The sequence below is a fragment of the Pelophylax lessonae genome (assembly GCF_965119305.1).
Source record: "Pelophylax lessonae genome assembly, chromosome: 9".
Lineage (NCBI taxonomy): Eukaryota > Metazoa > Chordata > Amphibia > Anura > Ranidae > Pelophylax > Pelophylax lessonae.
This window is the reverse complement of record NC_138776.1, coordinates 92,176,754-92,204,034: the sequence shown is the minus strand read 5'-3', so window position 1 is coordinate 92,204,034 and position 27,281 is coordinate 92,176,754. Positions and strand designations below refer to the sequence as shown.

The window sequence follows — 27,281 nt, the reverse complement described above, 5'->3', positions numbered from 1 at the left end:
GTGCGCACACTCCTGGAATAGCGACAAACTACGGTACTTAAAAATCTCGATGGGCAATGCATTAAACATGTTTTAACAGTTACCTGTTTAGAGCTATAGAGAAGGTTTTGTGCTAGAATTATTGCTCTTGCTCTAACGATCATGGTGATACCTGACATGTGTGGTTTAAACACTGTTGACATTTGCGGGCGTGATTTATGTATGCATTTGCTTTGGCTCAAGAGCACGGAGGCATGGGGTGCTTTAAAATGTTTTTTATTTATTTTTTTCACATTGTCACTTTAGAAAAAAAAATAAATTCTGATCACTTTTATTGCTGTCACAAGGAATGTAAACATCCCTTGTGACAGTAAAAGGCAGTGACAGGTGTGCTTTTGTGGAGTTTGAAGTTTTCAAAATGCCAAAATCTGTGTTTTTGAATACTGTGTATTTTTTTAAAACTGGCGCCGTTGGCTGCTGAGTAAACTGAAAGTTAGGTTGTGACATTTCTTCCTGGTTACTACATCAGAGACCCGATCAAAGCGGATTCTGGCTTTGTTTAGGTCACCGGCCAGCAGGCAGACATGCCAGCCGGTGGGATGGGAGAGCCCGGGGGATCTGAGGAAGGTGGCGGGAGGGGGCGCCCCTACCGCTGCTTGTAATAACAGCCAAGTGGCTGCTTAGCTGCATCGGTTGTCATTACAAGAAAGCCGACTGTCGGCTCTAAAAAACCTGCAGGCATCACCCAGTGGGGGGTGTCACAAGAGTGGAGGTGGCATGTTGAAATTATCCTCAGATCAATTTTATTTCACAGATTTTTACTTATGATATGAGCACTGGTGATTGGGATTTGCTTTTAGACATATGATCACGGGCATTTAATTTAATATCATGGACATTTAATTTAATATCACAGACATCTTCAACTTATTATATTGATTAATTATTTTTAGCACTATATTGTTTATTTTCATTTTATCTATTTAATAGAAAATATTTATTGCATTTATGGGACATATATATATGAAATTATTTGCGTTTGTTAGGAGAGTATTATATTAATTATTTGCATCATAGTCAGTACATCACGGATTTAGTTACACTGATCTGTTTAAACATCATATATTTTGCGCAGCACAAAATATAATGAATTATTCTGTCACACTTAAGATAAGGGGAGTGAATAGTGCAAGCGGCATCCTCCTTTTTGCTATCCATAGAGGCTCGCAGATTATTTATTACACTTCTAAAAAAAAACTTGTATATGCATGAAAAAACACTCAAATAAAAAAACACCTGAAAATCACTCTGCTCTGGTGTGAATGTAGCCTTAATTTACTATTACACCTATAACAACATTAAGAATGAAGCCCATATAAGTAAACATTAACTTCTTATATATACATACTGTAGTTTATTGTTATATGCGAGGTGTAATATGTATGTAAATTTGTTCTAAGCTAGCTCTATATTATTGTCCTGGAAAATGGAAAGTTGGGGGAACGGGGGAGGGGTATTCCTTTGTTTGGTTGCCCTGCCCTTGACTCCCCTGCCAGTCTGATACTCACCTGTCCAGGGAGATATTTCCCATATAGCTACAGAGCTGCTTATCAAAATCTTCTGAGCCAGGCCCACACATGCATTGTGTGCTCTTCGTTTAATCCCATGAAAAGGCTGGAGGTGAAAGATGACTTCTACATAGGATTGAAATGGGGAGTTTATGTTGTATGTGTAGGCCAAACTCTGAATATTTTGACAAGCTGCTTTGTGGCTTTATAGGTGATATCTCCGGATTTGGGACAGGGAAGTATACAAGGGGGGGCTACACTTTAAGAAAGTAATAGTAAGTAGTGAAAAATGTATTTAGCTCTTTTTCCAACAAACAAATTACCTTTTTTTTACCACTTAGAGGCTGATCTGTTGATTCATCATTACAGCAATCTTGTTTCTCCTCCTTTGCCAACGCAGCTTCTTGTCTATAGCTACAATATTTAAAATAAATTATATAAAAAAAAAAAAAAACATGTTATATTTTATACAGTATGTTATAACTGTAAACTATAGAAACCCCAATAGGATTCTAATTTACAGATTAAAACTGTACATTATTCTTAAAGTGGTTGTAAACACCTTACATATACCCAGTGAACTGTCCAGCCTCAGGTGATACACAGAGATGAAACAAACCCTCCTACATAAGCTGTACCTGTTAATCTGCAGTCTTCTCTTTTCTTCTCTATATAAGTTCAAAGTCTGTTATTTATAAGCTTGTCTGAGCTGCCAGAAAAAGGGGGCAGAGAGCTGAAGTTACTCTCTGCAGAGCTCAGTGAGGAAGAGCTCTGAGAGCTCATTGAAGAGAAGAGACACACTTCCCTTCACACAGCACACAGGATTAGATCTGAGGCTGTCAATCAGCTGGAGGTCCCTCCCCGTCACCATTTTTTTTTCCATAAACAAAATTTTACTGAAAATAAAAGGGAGTAAGTACATTACATTGGTTATATATAAACTAAAAGTGAGGTTGTGACATTTCTTCCACGTTACTACATCGGAGACCCGATCAAAGCCGATTCTGGCTTTGGTCAGGTCATCAGCCAGCAGGCAGACGTGCCAGCCGGTGGGACGTGAGAGCCCGGGGGATCTGAGGAAGGTGGTGGGAGGGGGAAGGGGGGAGCCCCTACCGCTGCTCGTAATAACAGCCAAGTGGCTGCTTAGCTGCATCGGTTGTCATTACAAGAAAGCCGACTGTCGGGTCTAAAAAACCTGCAGGCATCACCAAGTGGGGGTCACAAGAGTGGAGGTGGCATGTTAAAATTATCGTCAGATCAATTTTATTTCACAGATTTTTATTTATGATATGAGCACTGGTGATTGGGATTTGCTTTTTAATATATGATCACAGACATTTAATTTAATATCGCGGACATCTTCAACTTATTATATCATTTTTTTGAGCACTATATTGTTTATTCTCATTTTATCTATTTACTGTAATAGAAAATATTTATTGCATTTATGGGATAATAAAAGGGAGTAAGTACATTACATTGGTTATACAGAAACATAGAGCATTTGGAGATCGTTCAAGAATTAGCACTAAAAGTACAGAGTCTGTGTGGACAATAGCATTAGGATTGTACAATAACATTTTGCGTAATAGTACATCATAAATACATTTTGTAGTAGAGGTGTTTTGGTATTGTTGCTCGTATTGCTCATTTCACAATTTAAAATATTGAAATTTTTTGGAAAGTAATGATTAAGTTCTTAATGTAAAGAACTTGTGCTAGCGTGTTGGATCAAACTGTGTTTTCTTGTAGGTTTTTGTTTGTTTATTAGCTTGTTTATGTCTTATCATGAGAATTTTATATATGATCTTAGCACTTCTTAGGTGATTCTTATGATAATGGATTATGTTAGGGTGTTTCTAAAGTAGGATTCTGTAAACATTGCTATGTGGTTTGGGTTAAAATAAGGTTGTGTATGTGGTAATGGGTTAAGGGTTAGGGGTCAGCAATAGAAAGTGATGAGGGGATTTGAGGAAGAAAAAAGGTATTGAGAAAGGTCGGTGGTGGGTGATTGTAAAGCAAATGGGACGGCGGGGGTGGTTGTCCATTTCTCTCTCCCATCACCATTTTTATCTTGGGGTCAGGAAAACTTGTCAGAGGTGCTTCATACTAATTTCAGAGGAACGTAGAACCAGCCAGAAGTGACACTTAGTGCTCTTGATTGAGACAAGTACACACTACAGTATAATGGGATATGCTTACTTCATATTTAATGTCTGAGGTTTACAACCACCTTTATTCTTATGCAGAATGGAAAATATCTTATTTACTGGTTTACTTGCAGGTTGCTATAACTAAGTTTCCCTTTAACACAAGTGTAAGTCTGAAGACTAAGTGGAGAGGAGCTCTGTTGCATAGCACAGGCCAGAGATCAAATCTGGTTTTGTAGCTCTAACTCAGGGATCCTCAAACTACGGCCCACCAGCTGTTGCATAACTACACATCCCATTAGGCATTGTAAAACTCTGACATTCACAGACATGACTAGGCATGATGGGAATTGTAGTTCCTGAACAGCTGGAGGGGCGTAGTTTGAAGACCCCTGCTCTAACTGGATCTATTTACCCCATATTTTCACTAAATGTCCATACTTTAGAGATATAGTATGCACATTGTGTACATGTGTTTTGCTAGGACAGTAGGGGTTGGCCAAAGAAGATTAACTTTAATGGAGTTGGCCAGCTTTTCATTTTTATTAGTATTTGTTAGTACTATGTAAGGGATATATCAGTGTGCAGGGGGTTTAATTAAGAATAAAGGTCTGAAAATATTTGTGTACATTTCTTGGTAGTCCATTGGACACTGACAAACTGAAAAACTGTTTGACAAACCCTTTAAAACAGCTCCTACTACCAGCATGCCTTCATTTTGTAGCAAAGCAATACCAAAAGCATGATCATAGACACAGAGGGGTGGGACCTGTGTCCTTCAAAGGGCTTCAAGAAAAAGCTTTTATGGTGAATACAGAAAATCCTATTTTCCTTCTTCTTCTTATTATTATTATAATACAGGATTTATATAGCGCCAACAGTTTGCACAGCGCTTTACAATATTAGGAAAGACAATACAGTTAAAATACAATTCAATACAGGAGGAATTATAGGGCCCTGCTCATTACAGCTTACAATCTAGAAGCCATCCATTGAGGGTTACAGGAAGACTAACCTTCTGGACATTTCTAGTAGTCTAACTGAAGGGCAGCAAACAAATGCTGTCAGACCCAAGAAAAGAAAAACAAAGAACTGGGGACTGCCTACAGCTCAAAGAGTTGCCTGAAACACTTTACAGGCAAAATGGCATCAGATGAGGATGAAACATCAACTCGGTAGAACTTAAACAACATGTGAACAGAAGACCAGGTGGCAGCCTTACAAATCAGGAAAAGCATTGCTTTATAGCCCAGAAAGCACTCACAGATCTAGTAGTACATCTTGACAGGCAAGGGTGGAACCCAATCCTTGACACGATAAGCTTGGATGATAGTCTGTCTAAGCAGCCTAGCAAAGATGGAACAAGAAGCCGATGCACCCTTTAAGGGACCATCCGCAATGGCAGAAAGACAATCAGTCTTTCTGAGATGCATTGGCTGATAAATAGACACAAAAAATACCCCAAACCACATATAGACAATGGGGGGAAATTTTTTTGTGTGAACTAGAACTGGACAGAAGGAAAGAAGAATTATGTACTGGTTAAGGTGATAGACAGAATCAGGAAAGAAGGAAGTATTGGTCTCAACACCACTTTGTCCCTATGCAAAATCTGAATGAGGTCTTTGCAGGGTAAAGCCACCAGTTCAGAAATATGCTTTGAAGAGGTGATAGCAAAAAGCAGGGCGCTGAGGTTAATACCAAACAAACACCTTTATTGAAAGCAGCACACTTACATGTCAAAAATCACCAATCCACCAGTGGATAGTAACACCAGAGTTGATCAACTGAAGGTACACAGAAGCAATGGATGGCAACCAGGCATGCAGCCACAGGGGATCCTAAGCTCCAGCAGGTAGTATGGAGAGATAGAGCTGGAGGCATCTCCAGCTGCAGTGTGAAGATGACATCTGTCAAAATCCTGTGGTGATATCAGGAGGGGGTGAGCATAATGCGTTTCAAGGGACACGGCCTTCTTTATCAAATGCAAAGGGTAAGCCAGAAGCAAAGGGACAGTTCAATGGCTCTGGAGGAACTGCGCCTTGGATCAAGACTATTCCTCCCAAGGGCAAATCCTCAGGAAAAATTTCTTGGACAAGGGATTTGACCTGGCTCTTGTTGAGGAATCCTATCAGGAATGTTCCACCATTTACACCAAGGCTTCTAAAACTGAAATGACTATAGGGTCGGACATAAAATTCATTATTCATTTCCATAGCAGGTTTAAACAGATGGAAAAAATTGTTGCTCGGCATTGGAGGATTTTTCTTAAAGACCCCAAGTTGAGGCCTATTCTCCCCAGCAGACCCAAGTCTTCAGAGAGAAATAGTTAAAAAAACTGGTAGCAAAAGGAAAGTCTTTGTGGTCTTAAGAGTTTCAAAATGGTTAAAAACAACCCAAACAGCACTGACAGAAACAATAGACTGATCCTCTAATTTAAGGATGATGAGCACTACATCAACCAGAGCCGAAACAGTCTCCTTTAATTTGGGAGTGATAGCAGTAGCCGGCAACCCCTCTTGGGTAAGCTCATCAGCAAAGACTTGAGTGACTCAATATTAGACAGAGTCTCTGCAGCCGATGGCTCAGAAGAAACCAAGGCCATAGGCAAATCAAGTAAACAATCTGCAGGTGAGGGTGTGAGAGCATTATAATGCCCTCTGAAATCAGAGTCAGCAAATAACTGGGTGATTTGGGCCATAAAGGTAAATGACTATGACTCCCATGGCCATAGTAAAAACCTCAGCTGAAAGGGAAGAGATTTTAGCGATAACCAATGGAGCTAAAGATGACTCGGACACGATAGACTCCAACAGCAGAAAGCAATAGGACTTCAGGCTGCGGATATCAGCACCATCAGTAGAGGTGCTGCAAGTAGTTCTAGAGCCCTTAGCAAAGTATGCGCTTGACACACCCTGTACAGACAAATTAGAAAGTGCTCTGCAGCCAACTTTTGAGAACAAAGTCTGATAAGCATCCTCTCCCAGAACCCAGTGCCCAAAAGTTACTTCCACGCTATCCGTGTAATGTCCAGTCCAGCGGGATCTAGATACAGAACTCCAAAAACCAGGATGAGGATGACCATGCCAGATAGCTGCAATGAGATAGACATCTTCAGCAACAAAAAAACAGAAAAGTCTTGAATGAAGAAAAAATCAGAAACATTTAAAAAAGTGCTAGCAAAAAATGTGTTATTCTTTTATTAAACACCGCTGAAGAAATAGTCACAAACACAAACCCTCCTGTGCTCAGGAAAATAACCTGTCCGGGTGGGTATGTTTATATCTCCATTATACTTGAAAGCAGATAGCCACGGTCTTCCTGCCCTCAAAGACTTGGGGAAGTCTACAACACTGTAACCATACAAAAACACACAGAGGGCGCACCGACCTAGTGCATTATCCTGAGACAAATAATTTATTGTATTACGATAAATGATTTGTCTCAGGATAATGCACTAGGTCAGTGCACTCTCTGTGTGTTTTTGTATGGTTACAGCTGAAGAAATGTCCAACCCTCCTGCAGCTGGCTGTGTCCCCTCAATGCACTAGAAAGAAAAAACTTATGAGCCCAATAACACATGAGAAAACCCAGAAGCTGGCATGGGTTAGTACAGATTAGCTGAGAAGGGTTGGGGAAATTGGTTGATGTTCGAGTACATAGAGATAAACCTGCGTTTTCTTCATAAAATGCACATGTGCACTGCAGCAGGGCCTGATTGGCTCCTAGTGCTAGAAATACAGTAGAGTAATTCAAAAGAAAGAATTACAGGGTGTTTATATCAAGAGAAATGCAGATACTTACACAGCTGCTTGGTAACATATTATATTTGAATACATAATGGATTAATTGGCATTGTTAAATCTGTCTGACATTTAGCTGTGACTTTTTTTTTATTAAAACAATTGCAAATATACAAAACATCATTTTTCAGAATGCTCGGAGTCATAAAGAGACTAGACTGTTACAATTGGGTTTCAAAGGTATAGTAACCAACAGCATACCAAGGAAGTACTAATCAAAATCCCTGCCCTACTGCAGAGTCACTGAGAATTACCCCGCCATCCTGCTGCATGCTGTAGAAAGGCTGCACCTGCAGATGGTAGGATAAAGTATATATATATATATATATATATATATATATATATATATATATATATGTATATATACACACAAAGATGTCAACATAATAATCTACCCATGTCTAGATCTGCCAGAGCTAGGCTGGGAATAAACAGCCAGCCACCCCAGACCCTGTTAAATTTAGCTGGACAACCCCTATGCTGGGTTAGTCTAGTACATTTAGCTCAGTAGAACCCATGTGTTCTACTTCCACCCATTCTTTAAGTGTAGGAGGGGAAGTGCTTTTCCAATGGGGTAGTAAAACTTTACGTTCCTGAAATAGTTCTCTAGAGACCGCCTCCCTGTCAAACTGGTCTATTACCGCCTCATCAACTATACCTAGGATACAACACTTAGGGTCCAAAATAAGGGTAGTTTTTAATGCTTGAAAAATGGTATTAAGAATGGCCATCCCAGTATCTGTGCAATTTCAGGCAGTGCCATAACGTGTATCAGAGTGCCATGATCCCTGCTACATTTGGGACATAGTGATTCGTTAAGTAGGCCCATTTTAAATAGTTTTAAAGGGGTGTAGTGTACCCTCAACAGTATGTATAACCGGGACAGGCTATTGTGCACCGCTTCCAGCGTCATCTCCCATTGCTCACCAGGCAAGTCACACGAATCTGGCACCCATTTCTTTGACACCTTGCAGGGGTATGCTGTCAAAGAGGTAGACAAGAGCGTGGCAGAACATTGAGATATAAACCCTTTTTGTATAGGGCCCTGCTGCATCATACCAAAGATAGGGGTAGGGCAGTGGTTCTCAACTCCAGTCCTCAGGACCCACTAACAGGCAAGGTTTGCAAGATAACTGAAATACATCCCAGGTGATATAATATTCTGCTCAGTGATTGCAGTACTCTAGTCTGCATCTCCCCAAGGTATTACTTAAAATCTGGCCTGTTAGTGGGTCCTGAGGACTGGAGTTGAGAACCACTGGGGTAGGGGTAAAACCAGGTGATAAGTGTTAAGCTGCAACTGTGTGCTTGAGCTGCAAATAAAAGAACTGCAAAAAAATCTCAAATTATTGCACTGGTAGATCAAACAAGCTGCTGACAAAAAAAACAAAACAAAAACAATTGGATAGAATATAAATAACGTGCAAAATTAGTAAGTAAAAATACAATGTGACAAAAATTGAAAAGTAAAAGTAAGTTCCATGTGATGAACAGTTCATTATAAAAAGTTCCATAATAAATTCTTTTTCAATTTTTGTCACCTATTGTTATTTAATTGTTAGTGCAACAAACCCAATTGAACTGCAAAGACTGGGGCAGTCCGTATTGGGATTGCAATGAAAAAAAGGGCAGTAAGGTACTTCAGCCATAATATTTAAGTTATGGCCACTGTTAATGCACACCTTTTTTATTTCTACTCTCAGATAAGCTTTAGATATTATATAAAGATGCCAGAGCTTGACTGAAACATTGCTCATCATTCATTAAAGCTGGCTATACACTAGGAGATTTCCAAAATGAATGTTGTCTCAGCCACTGAGGAGGGGAGTCCTAGGCAGCTTAAAAACACTCCTGCAAAATCGCTGGATACAGACCAGCTCAGGTAAGTATAAAGTGGGCTGCTGCACACAGAAGGATTTTTTTATCTTAATGCATAGAATGCATTAAGATAAAAAAAAAAAACCTTCTGCCTTTACAATCACTTTAAGTTTCCTAGCGACAGGGTAACTTTAAGTTAATAGGCTGCGCTCAATAATTTTTTTTTTTTTTTTTATTAATTCCAATTGATTTTATTTTAGTATTTTTTTTTTCTACCATACCAATGCATATATTCACATATTGGAAAAATATTTACCGTTGAAGCCTATAAAAAAAAAAAAAAAAAAAGTTGCAAACGCACACCTTCTCAACAACTCTTCAATCTAAAATCCTACGTTTCAACAGTTTAAAGAGATTTTCGTTGTTGATTTGTGGCCTACATTCCTCTCACTTCATGACACTTTCAGGGACCCCTCTCACAAAATCATTCCACAGGCCTTATTGTAATTTTTCAAATTTCCTTATCCATCACTAGAATACATAGTTCGGTAGATTGCAGTTTACAAATCTAACTCTTTAGATTATTTAACAGCAAGTTTAAAAAGGATGGTACCCAATAAATGACACTTTGGGGTAATTTAGTAAAACTGGAGAGTGCACAATCTAGTGTAGCTCTGTATAGAAAACCAAATCAGCTTCCAGGTTTTTTTGGCAAAGCTTAATTGAACAAGCTGAAGTTAGAAGCTGATTGGCTACCATGCACAGTGAATCAGTTTTAGTAGATCTCCCCCTTTGTGTTCATACAGGAGGTAGTGGGAATAATTTTGGAGACGTGGGGCAAATAATGAAGGTTTTCCAAATAGATTTCTTCTTTTGAAAGAGGAAGCCATGTGATTGTTTTAGGCAATAAATCTAAATTTTTTTTTGCTCCAGATTTTGCCTGAAATAGTCCTGAAATAGTTATGTAGCATTGTTGTCTTTCACTGTACAGGCAGTCCCCGGGTTACAAACATTCGACTTACAAACGACTCCTACTTACAAACGGAGGGAGACAACAGGAAGTGAGGAGAAATCTACCACCTAGGAAGGGAAATTCACTCCTGTGAGAGTTCTCTTGGGAAAAAGGTGTCTCCACTGAAGCTTTATCACCAATCCTTATTGCCACAACAAGCCAAAATGTTTAAAATCCAGTTGTCATAGGGACAGAAAGTAAGGCGAAAGCCTCTAAACAGGGGTAGAGACTATTGATTGACCAATATCATTTTTTTTACCGCCGATACCGATAATTTGGTCATCGGATATCGGTATTGGCCGATATTTTAGGACATTACTGTGGTGGAGGGATCTGGGGGTCTAAAAGACCCCAAACCCAGACTCTGCACTTAAAAGCATTCAAAATGCCAAGTTTGGCTGTTTTGAATGCCGTACATTTTTTGAATTTGGAATTCAAAGAAATGGAGAGCCAGTCAGACAGCGGCGGTGCAGATGGAGACCCGGTCAGACGGCGGTGGTGATGGTAAGATGCCCGGGTCTCCCGGTGGGACAGGAGATCCAGGAGAGCCACTGAAGGCGGCGGGAGGGGGGAGACGTCCCCTCCCGCTCCTTGGAATGACAGCGAATCGGCTTCTCAGTCACATCGGTTGTCATTACAAGACAGCCGATCGTCGGCTATGGACACCGGTACCGGGGTGATGCCTCTAGCTGCAAGCATCACCCCGGTACAAGCACTTTCCCGAAATATCGGCAATATCGGTAAATCAAAAGGCCGATTCCGATATATCGGGCAAAGTCCATATCGGCCCTCGATATATATCGGCTTTGCCGATAAACGGTCGATCACTAGTAGAGACAGCAAAACAAATGTTACAGGAGTGTTAACCCTTCCCTATGCTATCCAAAAAAACATGAAAATGATTCTCTTGGCTGGAACTAAACTTAAAAATGTACCTGTCTTACAAACAAATTGAACCTAAAAACAAACCTACAGACCCTATCTTGTTTGTAGCCCGGGAATGCCTGTACATAACTTTTTCCATAAAAAGTAACATTATAATGCACATCAGATGAACAAGAAACATTTTATATATTATAGGACATCCTATCTTTATTAGATGGGAAATATGCATAGCTTTTTTTTTTTTTTACAAAAAATGTGCAAAACCTACATAATTTTAGAGAGTTATCATAATCTATCAATATCGGTTACTTTAGAGCCCTGGTACCCGACAAATGCAGCAAGAACGCATATAAAAATGCACCCATGTTGTGTTTCTGATGCATTTTTTTGAGTCATATGACCTATGAAAAACACATCATAAGCATGGTAAAATTGCAGAAAAACTGCAGCAAAATTGCAGGTGTTTTTGGCGCCCATTATCTGCATCATTTTTTATTTCGGCACAACGCTGAAAGCCCTATTTTTTACCAAAAATTTTCAGGGGCCTAAATTTAGGGGCATCATTATAAATAAAGCCATTTGTTTGAAAGTTAGCAGGTGAAAAAGGACAATAGTAACTGTACTGACTTCACAGCTGACTTTACAGTACTATGAATGGATTTGTTTACAAAAATATGAAGAAAAGAATACAGTTTCTTAAGACCCCTTTCACACTTGTGCGACCTAAAAGTTGTGCGATTTTGCCACAATTTTGCCGTTTTTTTGACTGGACTTGAAGCAATGCCTATGTATATGGACCTCAAAATGCATCAAAGTCGGACCAAAATAGTGCAGGGACTACTCTGAAGTCATTCCAACTTGAAGTCGCACAGATATGAACAGTACTCATTGGAAATCATAGGATACGACTTGTCATGTGACTTTGCAGTCCAAAATCGCAGGACAAGTGTGACTAAGGATAAGCCGCCGCTGCAGGTAAGTGAACTGACTGGTCTCTCTGCATTGAAGGGGGCACGGCACGCTGGTCTCTCTGCACTGAAAGAGGGCACGTCACGCTGGTCTCTCTTCATTGAATGGGGGCACGCTGGTCACTCTGCATTGAATGAGGGCACGCTGGTCTCTCTGCATTGAAAGTGGGCACGCTGGTCTCTCTGCATTGAAGGGGGCACGCTGGTCTCTCTGCATTGAAGAGGGCACGCTGGTCACTCTGCATTGAATGGGGACACGGCACGCTGGTCTCTCTGCATTGAAGGGGGCATGCTGGTCTCTCTGCATTGAATGGGGGCACGCTGGTCTCTCTGCATTGAAGGGGGCACGCTGGTCTCTCTGCATTGAATGGGGGCACGGCACGCTGGTCTCTCTGCATTGAAGGGGGCACGCTGGTCTCTCTGCACTGAAGGGGGCACACTGGTCACTCTGCATTGAATGGGGGCACGCTGGTCTCTCTGCATTGAAAGGGGGCACGCTGGTCTCTCTGCATTGAAGGGGCACGCTGGTCACTCTGCATTGAATGGGGGCACACTTGTCTCTCTGCATTGAAGGGGGCATGCTGGTCTCTCTGCATTGAATGGGAGCACGCTGGTCTCTCTACATTAAATGGGGGCACGCTGATCAATCTGCATTGAAAGGGGGCACGCTTGCCTCTCCTGCATTGAAAGGGGGCACGCTGGTCTCTCTGCATTGAAGGGGGCACGCTGGTCACTCTGCATTGAAAGGGGGCACGCTGGTCTCTCTGCATTGAAAGGGAACACGCTGGTCACTCTGCATTGAAAGGGGACACGCTGGCCACTTTGCATTGAAAGGGGGCACGCTGTGGTCACTCTGCATTGAAAGGGGGCATGTTGTGGTCACTCTGCATTGAAAGGGGGCATGCTGTGGTCACTCTGCATTGAAAGGGGGCACAATGTGATCACTCTGCATTCAAAGGGGGCACGCTGTGGTCACTCTGCATTGATGGGGGCACACTGTGGTCACTCTGCATTGATGGGGGCACGCTGTGGTCACTCTGCATTGAAGGGGGCACGCTGTGGTCACTCTGCATTGAATGGGGGCACGTTGGTCTCTCTGCATTGAAGGGGGCATGCCGGTCTCTCTGCATTAAATGGGGGCACGCTGGTCACTCTGCATTGAAAGGGGGCACGCTTGTCTCTCCTGCATTGAAAGGGGGCACGCTGGTCTCTCTGCATTGAAAGGGGGCACGCTGGTCTCTCTGCTTTGAAGGGGGCACGCTAGTCACTCTGCATTGAAAGGGGGCACGCTGGTCTCTCTGCATTGGAAGGGGACACGCTGGTCACTCTGCATTGAAAGGGGACACGCTGGTCACTCTGGATTGAAAGGGGGCATGCTGTGGTCACTCTGCATTGAAAGGGGGCACGCTGTGGTCACTCTGCATTGAAAGGGGGCATGCTGTGGTCACTCTGCATTGAAAGGGAGCACGCTGTGGTCACTCTGCATTGAAAGGGGGCACGCTGTGGTCACTCTGCATTGATGAGGGCACGCTGTGGTCACTCTGCATTGATGGGGGCATGCTGTGGTCACTGCATTGAAGGGGGCACGCTGTGTTCACTCTGCATTGAAGGGGGTAAACTGTGGTCACTCTGCATTGAAGGGGGCACGCTGTGGTCACTCTGCATTGAAAGGGGGCACGCTGTTGTCACTCTGCATTGATGGGGGAATGCTGTGGTCACTCTGCATTGATGGGGGCACGCTGTGGTCACTCTGCATTGATGGGGGCACGCTGTGGTCACTCTGCATTGAAAGGGGGCATGCTGTGGTCACTCTGCATTGAAGGGGGCACACTATACCTTAATTACTGAAGGCCCCTTTCACATTTTTGTGACCTCAAAGTCACGCAATTTTTTACTGCGCTTTTTGCCGCAAAGCAATGCCTATTACATTTTTCTGTTTGCTCCCCCCCCCCCAAAAAATTTTGAGCACCAGCCGCCACTATATAAATAAAACAATAAAAAATATGCGCATTGGAATTCGTTCATATTTTTTTTTCAAACTATAGTCCGGCCCCCAACAATGTCTGAGGGACCGTAAACTGGCCCCCTGTTTAAAAAGTTTGATGACCCCTGCTCTAAAGTCCTTTAGAGCAGTGTTTCTCAACTCCGGTCCTCAGGGCACACTAACAGGCCAGGTTTGCAAGAAAACTGAAATCCATCACAGGTGATATAATTTGCTGCTCAGTGATTGCAGTATTCTAGTCTGCATCTCCCCAACGTAATACCTAAAATCTGGCCCGTTAGTGTGCCCTGAGGACCGGAGTTGAGAAACACTGCTTTAGAGCACATGTGTCAAACACAAGGCCCCGGGGCCGAATGCGGCCCTCCAGGCCATTTCATGTGGCCCTCGCATCTCTCCTGTAGCTTTGACCCCAGCTTCTTCCCAGCAGCAGCACCCCCAGGTAAGGGGGTGCACTGAGATGTAAGGGAGGGTGGAGGACTCTTGACTTCTGATGGCGGGGGGCTCTTGACATTTGATGTAAGGGGGGTGGGGTGCTCCAGACATCTGCTTATAAGTATTATGAGAATACTACGATTCTATGCCAGTTGAAAAGGAGGGTCGCACACCGCTGGTATCATCCACAAGAAACTTTATTGGAGACTTCAGACATAACACCATGGCAGAACCATGTTCTCTCTAAGCAGTCTCCAGTAAAGGTTCTTGTGGATGATACCAGCGGTGTGACCCTTCTTTTCAGACTTGCAGTAGATGCATTTCTATAGTCTTACAAATACAACCGGCCCTTTGAGGGCAATCATAATGCTAATGCAGCCCATGATGAAATTGAGTTTGACACCCCTGCTTTAGAGGCTCTTTGAGTGTATCCTATCAAAAACGTTTGTTGCAGGTAATGCCTGTAAGATGACTCAATGCATTGTGTGGCCATTCAGGGCAAAGTGACAGTATCTCCTGATGACTTAATGGATATGTACCTGCGCTACAGTGATACGTTATTTAGTGTATATAAGGGAAATACCTAGTGTGAGGACTGCTGCCGAAATACAGGTGCGAGTATCCCTTTAAAATGTAAAAAAAGTAAATCTCAGCGCTGTCCCTACATATGTAAGGTGTGCAATTGATATACAAACAATGCTTTTGAAATGTAAATGCTTATAAACATATGAAAGTGTGATATTTAATGAAATCCATTCCAACTGTGAATAAGTAAAGTCTTTAACCACTTGAAGACCAGGCATTTTCTGGCACTTTTTGTATATGTAATAATCTGTTTTTTTTTTTGCTAAAAAAATTACTTAGAATCCCCAAACAATATACATGCTTTTTAAAGCCGAGGCCATTAAGAATAAATTGGTAGGTTTTTAAATTTTTTTTGTTACACACTATTTGCAGATTTTCAAACACAATTTTTGAGAATAAAATACACTTTTTAAAATTTTAATGCAATAAAAGCACAATATTTACCCCAATTTTTTTTGTGAAATATAAAAGATGATGTCACGCAAGTAAATAAATACCAAACATATAACGGTTTAAAACTGCACACGCGACAAACTATGTAAATTTTACTATCCATACTGTAGGTGACGCTTTAAAAGCCTTTACAGGTTACCACTTTATATCTACAGAGGGGGTCTAGTGCTAGAATTACTGCCCATGATCTGGTGTTTGCGGCAATAGCTTACATGTGTGGGACGATGTTTGCGTGTGTGCAGTACCAATGCAAATGTTTGCCTTTGTGTGGGGACCGGGCACTTTACATTTTTTTTTTTCAATATCAATTTTATTTTTATTTTTTATACTTAAATAGTTACATAGTTTGTGAGGTTGAAAAAAGACATCAGTCCATCCAGTTCAACCTATGATGTGTGTGTGTTTGCTGCTAACCGTACATTGTATACCCCTGTATGTTGTGGTCTTTAAGGTGCCCATCTAATAGTCTTTTGAAACTATCGACGCTCCCCGCTGACACCACTGCCTGTAGAAGAGAATTCCACATCCTTACTGCTCTGACAGTGAAGAACCCCTTACGTAGTTTAAGGTTAAACCGTTTTTCCTCTAGTTTTAGTGAGTGGCCATGTGTCTTATTGTATTCCCTTTCTCTGAAAAGTTTGTTCCTTATGCTAGGGTCGCCAGTACAGTATTTGTTTATTGATATCATATCCCCCCTCAATCGTCTCTTCTCCAGAGAGAATAAGTTCAGTGCTTGTAGTCTTTCCTCATAGTCGATGCCCTCCATTCCCCTAATTATTTTTGTTGCTCTTCTCTGGACTCGCTCCAGTTCCAGCACGTCCTTCCTGAGGACTGGTGCCCAGAACTGGACAGCATACTCCAGATGTGGCCGGACCAGAGTCTTGTATAGTGGTAGAATAATTTCTTTATTTCTGGAGTGAATCCCCTTTTTTATACACGCCAGTATTCTGTTGGCTTTGCTTGCAGCGGCTTGGCATTGCATGCCACTGCCAAGCCTGTGGTCCACCAGTACCCCCAGGTCCTTTTCCATCTTAGATTCACCCAGAGGTTTCCCCCCCAGTGAGCAGCTTGCTTTCGTGTTTCTGACACCCAAGTGCATTACTTTACATTTCTCAACATTAAACCTCATCTGCCATGTAGTTGCCCACCCCATTATTTTGTTCAGGTCCGCTTGTAAGGTTTCCACATCCTGTATAGAAGATATTGGCATGCTTAGTTTAGTATCATCCGCAAATACTGAGATTGTACTAGATATCCCCTCCTCTAGATCATTTATGAATAAATTAAACAGGATTGGTCCCAGGACAGAACCTTGGGTGACCCCACTTTTCACACCCGCCCAATCCGAGTACTCCCCATTAATCACCACCCTCTGGACTCTCCCCTGGAGCCAGTTCTCTATCCAGGTACTCACCCTATGGTCTATACCTACATTCCTTAGTTTGTACAGTAAGCGTTTGTGGGGAACGGCGTCAAAGGCCTTTGCAAAGTCCAGATACACCACATCCACAGGCTTACCTTTATCTAGGTGGCTGCTCACTTCATCGTAGAAGGTTAATAGATTGGTTTGGCAAGAACGATTTTTCATGAATCCATGCTGATTACTACTAATAATACCGTTTTCATTACTAAAGTCTTGTATATAGTCTCTTAACATCCCCTCCAAAATCTTGCAGACTACTGATGTTAGGCTGACCGGCCTATAGTTACCAGGGATATATCTCGGCCCCTTTTTAAATATTGGTACCACGTTGGCTTTTTTCCAATCAGCTGGCACCATACCCGTCAGTGATATGACATGATCCTTAAAGATCAAGAATAATGGTCCGGCAATCACCTGACTGAGCTCTTTAAGAACCCTCGGGTGCAAGCCATCCGGTCCCGGTGATTTATTTATGTTAAGTTTCTCTAGTTTAGTTCTAAGTCTATCTTCTGTTAGCCATGGCGGTACTTCCTGAGGTGCATTATTTCGTTTAGCATTACAAGCTGGGTTAGTGTAGCCCCCCGAATTCTTTTGTGAAGACAGAAGAGAAGAAATTATTTAACACTTTCGCCTTTTCCCTGTCCTCTGTGGTCCAATTTACCCTAGTCGTCTTTTATGGGGCCAATGTGTTCTGGCCTCGCTTTCTTACTATTTATATACTTAAAGAATTTTTTGGGGTTCTTTTTACTCTCTTCCGCTATATGTCTCTCGTGTTCTATTTTAGCCGCCCTGATTTCGCCTTTACATTTCTTATTACACTCTTTGTAATGGTTGAATGCTGCCAATGACCCCTCAGCCTTGTATTGAATTGAAGGCCTTTTCTTTAGTATTAATATGCATTTTTATGTTGGAGTTTAGCCACCCAGGGTTTAGTTTTGCTCTTTTAAATGTATTCCCCTTTGGAAAGCACTGGCCAATCCCTTTTGTTTAGTATGCTCTTGAAGCACTCCCATTTTTGCTCCATGTTCTTTGTTCCCAGGGTTCTATCCCATATGATATTTTCTAGCAGAGAGCGCAGTTTTGGGAAATTGGCTTTTTTGAAATTCAGTGTCCTTATATTACCCTGGTGTTTCCTGTTACTATGATTAATACTGAAACGAATTGACCTATGGTCACTGTTTCCCAAGTTGTCCCGTATTTCTATGTCTGTAAGCAGGTCTGAATTGTTGGTAATTAGTAGGTCAAGTGCCGCATTGTTTCTTGTCGGTGCGTTCACCATCTGACCCATGAAATTGTCCTGCAAAACATTTAGGAACTGCTGAGCCTTGGCTGAGTGTGCGGTTCCTTCTGCCCAGTCTATATCTGGATAATTAAAGTCCCCCATTATAATGACATTTCCCATCCTTGCTGCCAATCCTATCTGTAAAAGGAGGTCCACCTCCCCCTCCTCCCTCTGATTGGGAGGCCAATAACATACTGTTGCTTTCCTTTTTTTTTTATTTTTTTATTGCTGTCACAAAAAATGTAACCATCCTTGTGACAGCAAAAGGCACGTGATAGGTACTCTTTTTGGAGGGATCTGGAGTCAATAAGACCCCAAATCCCTTCTTTGCACTTGAAAGCAATCCAAAGTCATGGCATTTTTTAACACTTTCAATTTTCAAAAAATGGCGCCGCTGACATCCAGGTACCGGACATGATGTCATATCATCGCTTCCGGGTTACCATAGCAGAGACCCGATCAAAGCCGATTCCGGCTTTATATGGGTCTCCAACTAGTCAGCTGACATGCCCACTAGTAGCTCGGCTCCCATCATCCCGGTGCAACCACTTGAAGTCAAATGACCTAACAAGTACGTGATTTGGCGGTAAGTGGTTAAAACAAACTGCAAATGTGCTTTCTTTACCCACTTAAGGACCAGGCCTATTTTTGAAACGTTGTTTACAAGTTAAAATCAGTTATTTTTCCTAGAAAACTATTTAGAACCCCCAGAGGCCTGGGCGTACCAGTAACCTGCGACGCTCATTGGCAGGCTGGCACTCCATAAGGATCTAGAATACCCAGTCCAAGGCCCAGCTCTGCAGTCACTTGTAGTCCTCCAGGAAAGGAATCCCTGACTAACTAGTGATAGTTAGAGAAATAAAAATCTATTGTGCAAAGAAAAACACATAAATTCAGAAAAAAACATAAAGAAACTGAGACCCAAAGTCCCAGTCAGAAAACCTAACCAGCTCCTGAGCTAGGCAGCGTAAAACTGAGGTAATATCAGATTGGGTTCAGGATAATGGCTGAAGGATGGCCCCCTAGTGGTGTGCCGAGGTATAAAGTTTTTTCGTATTAACCTGATAATCAATTATCTGCCTAGCCTTGCTCAGAGGGCGCCATTATCCATTAGTGAAGGCTAATACCATTGGGCGGCGACTGTCAGAGGACGTAAGATAAATATATATATATATATATATATATATATATATATATATATATATTTTTTTTTTTTTTTTCTAATTCATTAATTTATTTTTTGTTCTTATGTTATCCTATGGAACATTATATAACAATGCTATAAATGACCAACTTAATTTAAGCAAACATATGCAACATACCTTATCAGTTCATATTCGCTAATGGACATGTTGCTGACTGTTCTTTGGTGATAACTGGCTGCATTGTGAAGTTTTAAATCTCCACATATTTGGGAAATTCTATTAAAAGGAAAGATAAAAGGAATCATTCATTTGCTACATCAATTTCATAGGTTGAAAAATCACTGAAACACATAGTAAAAACAGAAAACCACAAAATAAAAACTTTTATTATTCTTTACTGAATGTAAATTGTCAGACATAGGAGTCTAAAGGGGAAAGCACATTTCAGTTCTGCTGTGACAGTGGAGATAGGTCTGAAAATAAATAAGGAAAACCATTTGCAGATTTATTAACCATCATTGGTATCTCTTAACAATTTACCAGAATGACCACATTTTAAAGTCAAGGGTGTACAGGGTGAAATGTAAAGGAAACCTATCATGGAAAAGTTATCAATTTGCCTTTGCTGATATCTGCTTCTAAAAACAATACTAAGATTACTAGTCCTCTAAGTCCCTACCCACATAGAAAAAAAAAATAGTCATTCATAAGGGATGATAAACTGAGAGGAGTCGCTGGTGGATTGTTTTTTAATAATTAGTTTGTATTGAATAATATTTTTAGTGAAATATATTTTGTCACATGTTACATCCTGGTTTTTTTGTTTTTTATTGGTTGAGCTAGATGGACTTGTGTCTTTTTTCAACCTGACTAACTATATATAACAATGTAACTATTTTTGATCGTACAGACGTTACTGCTGGGCTTACAATTCATGCAGCCCACTATTTTTTTTTAAGGCTGATTAAAAACATTTACAGGCTGTATTTTCTTCTTTTTTTGGAGGCGTGATAGCGCTGGCACGCGGCTGTTTCGTGTGCATGACATCATGTACGCGTACCCTGACATCATTGCACATGCCTGCTGTGCTTTCAGTGCACACGGCCATCATCAAGTGCATTGATGGGCAAACCTCTGGATAGGCAAGTCCAACACCTATGATGAAGCTGGCTTGAATGGCGAAACCAGTCCAGTTTTCTTGGATAAGCCTCTTGTGGCTTCTCTCTCCTGTGGGGTGCTGACTAGACCAGATTGGGACTAAAAAAACATTTGCTATTCACATCTGCTTTGATTTTGGGTGCCTATATGAATGCATTATCTTGTATTATTTGGTATTTGTTATACCTTTTACTTGTACCATCACTGCCTACTGAACTCTACAGAATATTGATCCATTAGCTCCGAGAGGAAGCAATAGGCGAAACATGTCGAGCAATATGGTTCAACGACACTAGATGATCTACTGCTAATACACATCGTTCGATCTCCCTGGGACGACAGTACCGCTCCCTGTCACCTGTGGCCATGATCTTCCCGATGTGAAGTATCAATATTACTGGCATATTATTGTGACTGTATTAATGTGTATTATTACCACCAATGTAATTATTTTCTTATCAATTTTGTTTCTCATATTCCCCTCATATTGGATATGACTGTTGTATATATATATATATATATATATATATATATATATATATATATATATATATATATATATATATATATATATATATATATATATATATATATATATATATATATATATATATATTTTTTTTTTTTCCTCATTTTTTGATGTTTTTAAATGCATTGTAAAATAAAGTATGAGATTTTATGATACCCAGTGCCTGCAAAGTCCAGGTTTCTTTTCTCGCAATTTTTAATACATTGTATTATTGCTATCCCTAAAGGGGCCTAAGCTGAAATTTGCTCACTGATCCAAACACTGCATTCCTAAGCTGCTGTAGAAGGATGAGGTGTTTTACTTTATACCGCTTATTGGGCATTTAACACCTATTTCATTTGAGCAAGGCTTTGCCAATTACTTCTCCCACTGTGCCTGAGTGGAGATGGTGTGATGCATGAACAGTAATATATCATCATTCTCGGGGCTGGGGTTAACAGCCAGTTGGCCTGAAGTGGGACTCGCAAAGTGAAAATGTGCGCTGAACTTAGCGACTGTCCATACCACCCACATTACATGCACCCTATACGTGAAAAATATATCAGCCTTCTGCTGTCTGCCTCATTGACAGGACCCTTTAGCACATTTCCTTTGGACAACACCAACTGGAGGATGTGTGAATACATACTTTGACAATGTAGGGTTAAAACAATTCTTGCTTAATCCAATGGAAGCCGGGACCCAACAAGTGATATATGTGGAATACAAGATTGATTTAACAATTTCAGATAATTGGGTTTCCCGCTATATTATATTTTTACCACTTTACGATGCTCACTGTGTTGCTACTGCGGGACAGTGGCAGCCCTGGGTCCAGCGACGTAGACCTACGTTGCTGGACTCCTAGCTGTCTCAGTGGCGCGCCGCGGAGGCTCGCTCCCACTGTGTTTAGACACAGCGGGAGTCGGGCTGGAGGAGGAGAGGCGGCGATCACCACCACTCTTCCCCGATCGTCGGGGAAACTGTGAGAAAATCCGCCTGCTTGTGTAAACAAAGCGGGCGGATCTTCTCTGTGACAGACAGGGAGAGATTACAGGATTCAGCATAGCTGAACCTGCGATATCTGTTTCTGTCACAGAACCCCCTCCCCCCACACAAGTCAGTAAGCATGAGACATACATTTAACCCCTTGATCACCAACAGTGTTAACCCCTTCCCTGCCAGTGTCATTATTACAGTAACAGTGCATATTTTTAGCACTGATTACTGTAGTAATGTCACTGGACCCCCAAAAGTGTAAAAAATGTCAGTTAGGGGTCCGATCTGTCCGCCGCAATGTCACAGTCCCGCACGAAATCGCAGATCGCCGCCATTACTAGTAAAAAAAACAATACAAATGACAAATCGGTCCCGTAGTTAGTAAACGCGATAACTTTTGCGCAAACCAAACAAAATACGTTTATTGCGATATGTAGCAGAAAAGAAATTGGCCTAAAATGTTAAAAAAAATTTATTTTTTATTTTTTTGGGAATGTTCTATATCAGAATGTGAAAAATATTGTTTTTTTTTTTTTCAAAATTGTCGCTTTTTTTTCCAAAAATTAAAAATCGCACCGGTGATCAAATACCACCAAAAGAAAGCTCTATTTGTGGGGAAAAAAGGACTTAAATTTCATTTGGGTACAGTGTCGCACGATCGCGCAATTGTCCATTAAAATAACACAGTGTGGAATAGCAAAATATGGCCTGGTCAGGAAGGGGGTAAAATCTTACGGTCTTAAAGTGGATACAAATTTGCTCATTGAGAATTTTTTTGTCAAAGACATGTATCTTAATACATTTTGGTCTAAATATATGACAAAAATGTAATATATTGGATATTTTTTAACAGTCAAAGTAGAAAATGTAAATTTTTCGCAAACTTTTCGCTCTTTTTTTTATTAATATCGCAAAAAATAAAAATCGCACAGGTGATCAAATACCACCAAAAGAAAGCCCTGTTTGTGGGGAAAAAAAGGACATAAATTTTGTTTGGGTACAGCATTGCATAACCGCGCAATTGTCAGTTAGATTCACGCAGTGCGAAGTTGAAAAAAGTGGCCTGGTCATTGAGCAGCAAAATCTTCCAGTCTTAAAGTGGTTAAATACCCAGTTGTTCAAGGGGCAGAGGCTTTGTTCAGTTGTTTTTAATTATTGGCCAATATGCGTATCTTTTTTTTATATGTTTCTTCTGCATGGTTATAAATAAAATAATCTATATCCATAAGTATTGTAGGTTGTCACTGGAGGGTTCCCAACTAAATTTCGCCCATACGACAATATACTGTACGTAGAGGGTGGAGTTGAGTCTAAGCCAGGTTTTTATTGTTTCAGTTTTGCATATCTCCTTCTGCAAAAATGCTAACTGCCTACCTGTCATGCTGATCCACTGTTTTCAAAACTACCTAAAATAAGTACGCTTATCAGAAATTCTAAATTTGCTCTTACTTCCTTTGCAGCATTCTTGTTCCTGGCCAGTAAGTCAAAGTCTTGAAGCCAGAGACATCCAAGTAACTAGCATTTTCATAAGGTGGCAGGCAATTAAGCCCACCTGTGGAGTTGAATGCACCAAATCGGTGGAGAAAGTAGGTTAGTGGTTTTTACTCAAGTACAATAAAAGAATTGAAACACTGGGATTATGTGGCTGGTGCAGCCATAAATGTATTACCAGTTTATATCTACAGTTTGGCAGCTGTAAAAGTACACTTGCCGTACGAAAAGTAGAGGTCAGGTCTGAATTTATTACTTTTGATTCACAGTTACAGAGCAAGCATTCTCTAAATGAGTGTCAAAAAAGTTCTAGCATTCCTAATTGCTATCCTTTTTCTGGGTCATTGACTAAGACAGTGCTGAAACCACAGTAAAGGCATGACAGATGGGGAATTAACATTTTCAAACTGAAATGTCAACAATGGCAGCCCGTAAGGATCTAGCGACAGGTGTATTTTAAGGCCCCATGCACACGGGGCGTTAGAAAAAACGTACGTCAAAGTTAGTTCTGACGCCGGAAAAAGCAGCTGTAAAAACGTGCTTTCAGTAGCTTTTTCCATTGGCGTTATTGCACGTTTTGCCACGTTGCTTTTAGCAGCGTTTTTTTTTCCTTCCATTCAAAATCAATGGTTCCCTATGGGAGCCTATTGATTTGAATGGAGGTCGCACCGCAACACCGCAAGTCGGATCCGACTTGCGGGGCGACTTGCGCTGTGAGAATCTTGAGGGGGAACTCCACGCCAAAATGGGAAAAAAACGGCGTGGGGTCCCCCCCAGGGTTCCAAACCAGGCCCTTCGGGTCTGTTATGGAATTTGAGGGTAGCCCCATGCCGAAAAAACGGCATGGGGTCCCCCCCAAAATCCATACCAAACCCTTATCCGAGCATGCAGCCCGGCAGGCCAGGAAAGGGGAGGGGACGAGCGAGCGGCCCCACCCCCCCTGGACCACACCAGGCCACATGCCCTCAACATGGGGGGGGTTGGTGCTTTGGGGCAGGGGGAGCTCTGCACCCCCCACCTCAAAGCACCTTGCCCCCATGTTGATGAGGACAAGGGCCTCATCCCCACAACCCTGGCCGGTGGTTGTGGGGGTCTGCGGGCAGGGGGCTCATCGGAATCTGGAAGCCCCCTTTAACAAGGGGGCACCCCAGATCCCGGACCCCCTCCCTATGTGAATGGGTATGGGGTACACTGTACCCCTACCCATTCACCCCATAAAAGGCAGTGTATGGAAATAACGACAAGAGACGTTTTGGAAAGTTTATTAAAAATCTTCATCCGACTCTTCTTGTCTTCTCCTCTCCGGGGTCTTCTCCGGGGTCTTCTGCTCTTTTGCTGTCCGCCCTTCTTGTCTTCTCCTCTCCGGGGTCTTCTGCTCTTTTGCTGTCCACCTCTTCTTGTGTTCTTGTCTCCGGGGTCTTCTGCTGTCCCCTCTTCTGCTGTCCTCTCTTCTTTTCTTCTCCTCTCCGGTCTTTTGCTGTCGGCTGTCGGCTGTCTTCTTCCTCCGGTCCTCCTCCGACGACGTCTCCGCTGATTATGCCTATCTCCGGTCTCTTCAGCTTATTATATAGCCATTAGGGGCGTGGCCCCGATGACGTCATCTGGAGGCCCCGCCCCCTCATGTCACAGATGACGTCATCTGTGACATGAGGGGGCGGGGCCTCCAGATGACGTCATCGGGGCCACGCCCCTAATGGCTATATAATAAGCTGAAGAGACCGGAGATAGGCATAATCAGCGGAGACGTCGTCGGAGGAGGACCGGAGGAAGAAGACAGCCGACAGCCGACAGCAAAAGACCGGAGAGGAGAAGAAAAGAAGAGAGGACAGCAGAAGAGGGGACAGCAGAAGACCCCGGAGACAAGAACACAAGAAGAGGGGGACAGCAAAAGAGCAGAAGACCCCGGAGAGGAGAAGACAAGAAGGGCGGACAGCAAAAGAGCAGAAGACCCCGGAGAAGACCCCGGAGAGGAGAAGACAAGAAGAGTCGGATGAAGATTTTTAATAAACTTTCCAAAACGTCTCTTGTCGTTATTTCCATACACTGCCTTTTATGGGGTGAATGGGTAGGGGTACAGTGTACCCCATACCCATTCACATAGGGAGGGGGTCCGGGATCTGGGGTGCCCCCTTGTTAAAGGGGGCTTCCAGATTCCGATGAGCCCCCTGCCCGCAGACCCCCACAACCACCGGCCAGGGTTGTGGGGATGAGGCCCTTGTCCTCATCAACATGGGGGCAAGGTGCTTTGAGGTGGGGGGTGCAGAGCTCCCCCTGCCCCAAAGCACCAACACCCCCCCATGTTGAGGGCATGTGGCCTGGTGTGGTCCAGGGGGGGTGGGGCCGCTCGCTCGTCCCCTCCCCTTTCCTGGCCTGCCGGGCTGCATGCTCGGTTAAGGGTCTGGTATGGATTTTGGGGGGGACCCCATGCCGTTTTTTCGGCATGGGGCTACCCTCAAATTCCATAACAGACCCGAAGGGCCTGGTTTGGAACCCTGGGGGGGACCCCACGCCGTTTTTTTCCCATTTTGGCGTGGCGTTCCCCCTCAAGATTCCCACAGCGCAAGTCACCCCGCAAGTCGGATCCGACTTGCGGTGTTGCGGTGCGACCTCCATTCAAATCAATAGGATCCCATAGGGAACCATTGATTTTGAATGGAAGAAAAAAAAACGTATAACGTGGCTTAACGCACGTTAAGCAACGTTATAGCAAAGTTATTCAGCTTTTAGCAGCGTCAGGCGTTTTTAACGCTGTAACGCTGGTCCTCAGAACGCGCAGGTGGTGGGTTCTTGTTGCAGCCTAAAAACGTCTAAGCCACTTACAGCTCAAAAACGTCTGAGTGTGCATGAGGCCATAGAATAACATGGAGGGGCGTTTTTAGGCTGCAAAAAGAAAACGCCTGACGCTGCTTACAGCGGCGTTAAAAACGTCCCGTGTGCATGGGGCCTTAATAGGTACTTAAAATGTTACTTAAGAGGACGTTTTTAACCATTTGGTCTGTATGTGATAAAAGAACCTCTTCAAAAAGAGGATTTTTTTGGGGGGCAAAAGGTCATGATTGAGCTTATGGAGGGAGCTGAATGTTCAGTCTTAATTTTATTATTATAACTGTACCGCACTACTTACAGTCAGGTCCATAAGTATTGGGACATTGACACAATTCTAATCTTTTTGGCTCTATACACCACCACAATGGATTTTAAATGAAACATATAAGATGTGCTTTAACTGCAGACTTTCAGCTTTATTTTGAGGGTATTTACATCCAAATCAGATGAAGTGTAGGAATTACAACAGTTTGTATATGTGCCTCCCACTTTTTAAGGGACCAAAAGTAATGGGACAGATTAACAATCATAAATCAAACTTTCACTTTTAAATACTTGGTTGCAAATCCTTTGCAGTCAATTACAGCCTGAAGTCTGGAATGCATAGACATCACCAGACGCTGGGTTTCATCCCTGGTGATGCTCTGCCAGGCCTCTATTGCAACTGTCTTCAGTTCCTGCTTGTTCTTGGGGCATTTTCCCTTCAGTTTTGTCTTCAGCAAGTGAAATGCATGCTCAATAGGATTCAGGTCAGATGATTGACTTGGCCATTGCATAATTTTCCTATTCTTTCC

The 27,281-nt window shown here is 42.2% G+C and overlaps 1 protein-coding gene across 1 annotated transcript in view; it reads right to left on the bottom strand.

Moving 5' to 3' along the window:
• The window catches only part of CFAP46 (cilia and flagella associated protein 46), a 363,053-nt gene that overhangs the window by 139,885 nt on the left and 195,887 nt on the right, over positions 1-27,281 (bottom strand). The window contains exons 34-35 of the mRNA XM_082268864.1: positions 19,683-19,781; positions 1,871-1,961 (exon numbers count right to left, since the gene is read on the bottom strand). Coding sequence (XP_082124990.1) covers positions 1,871-1,961; positions 19,683-19,781 — 190 coding nt within the window. The remainder of the gene's footprint in view (positions 1-1,870; positions 1,962-19,682; positions 19,782-27,281) is intronic.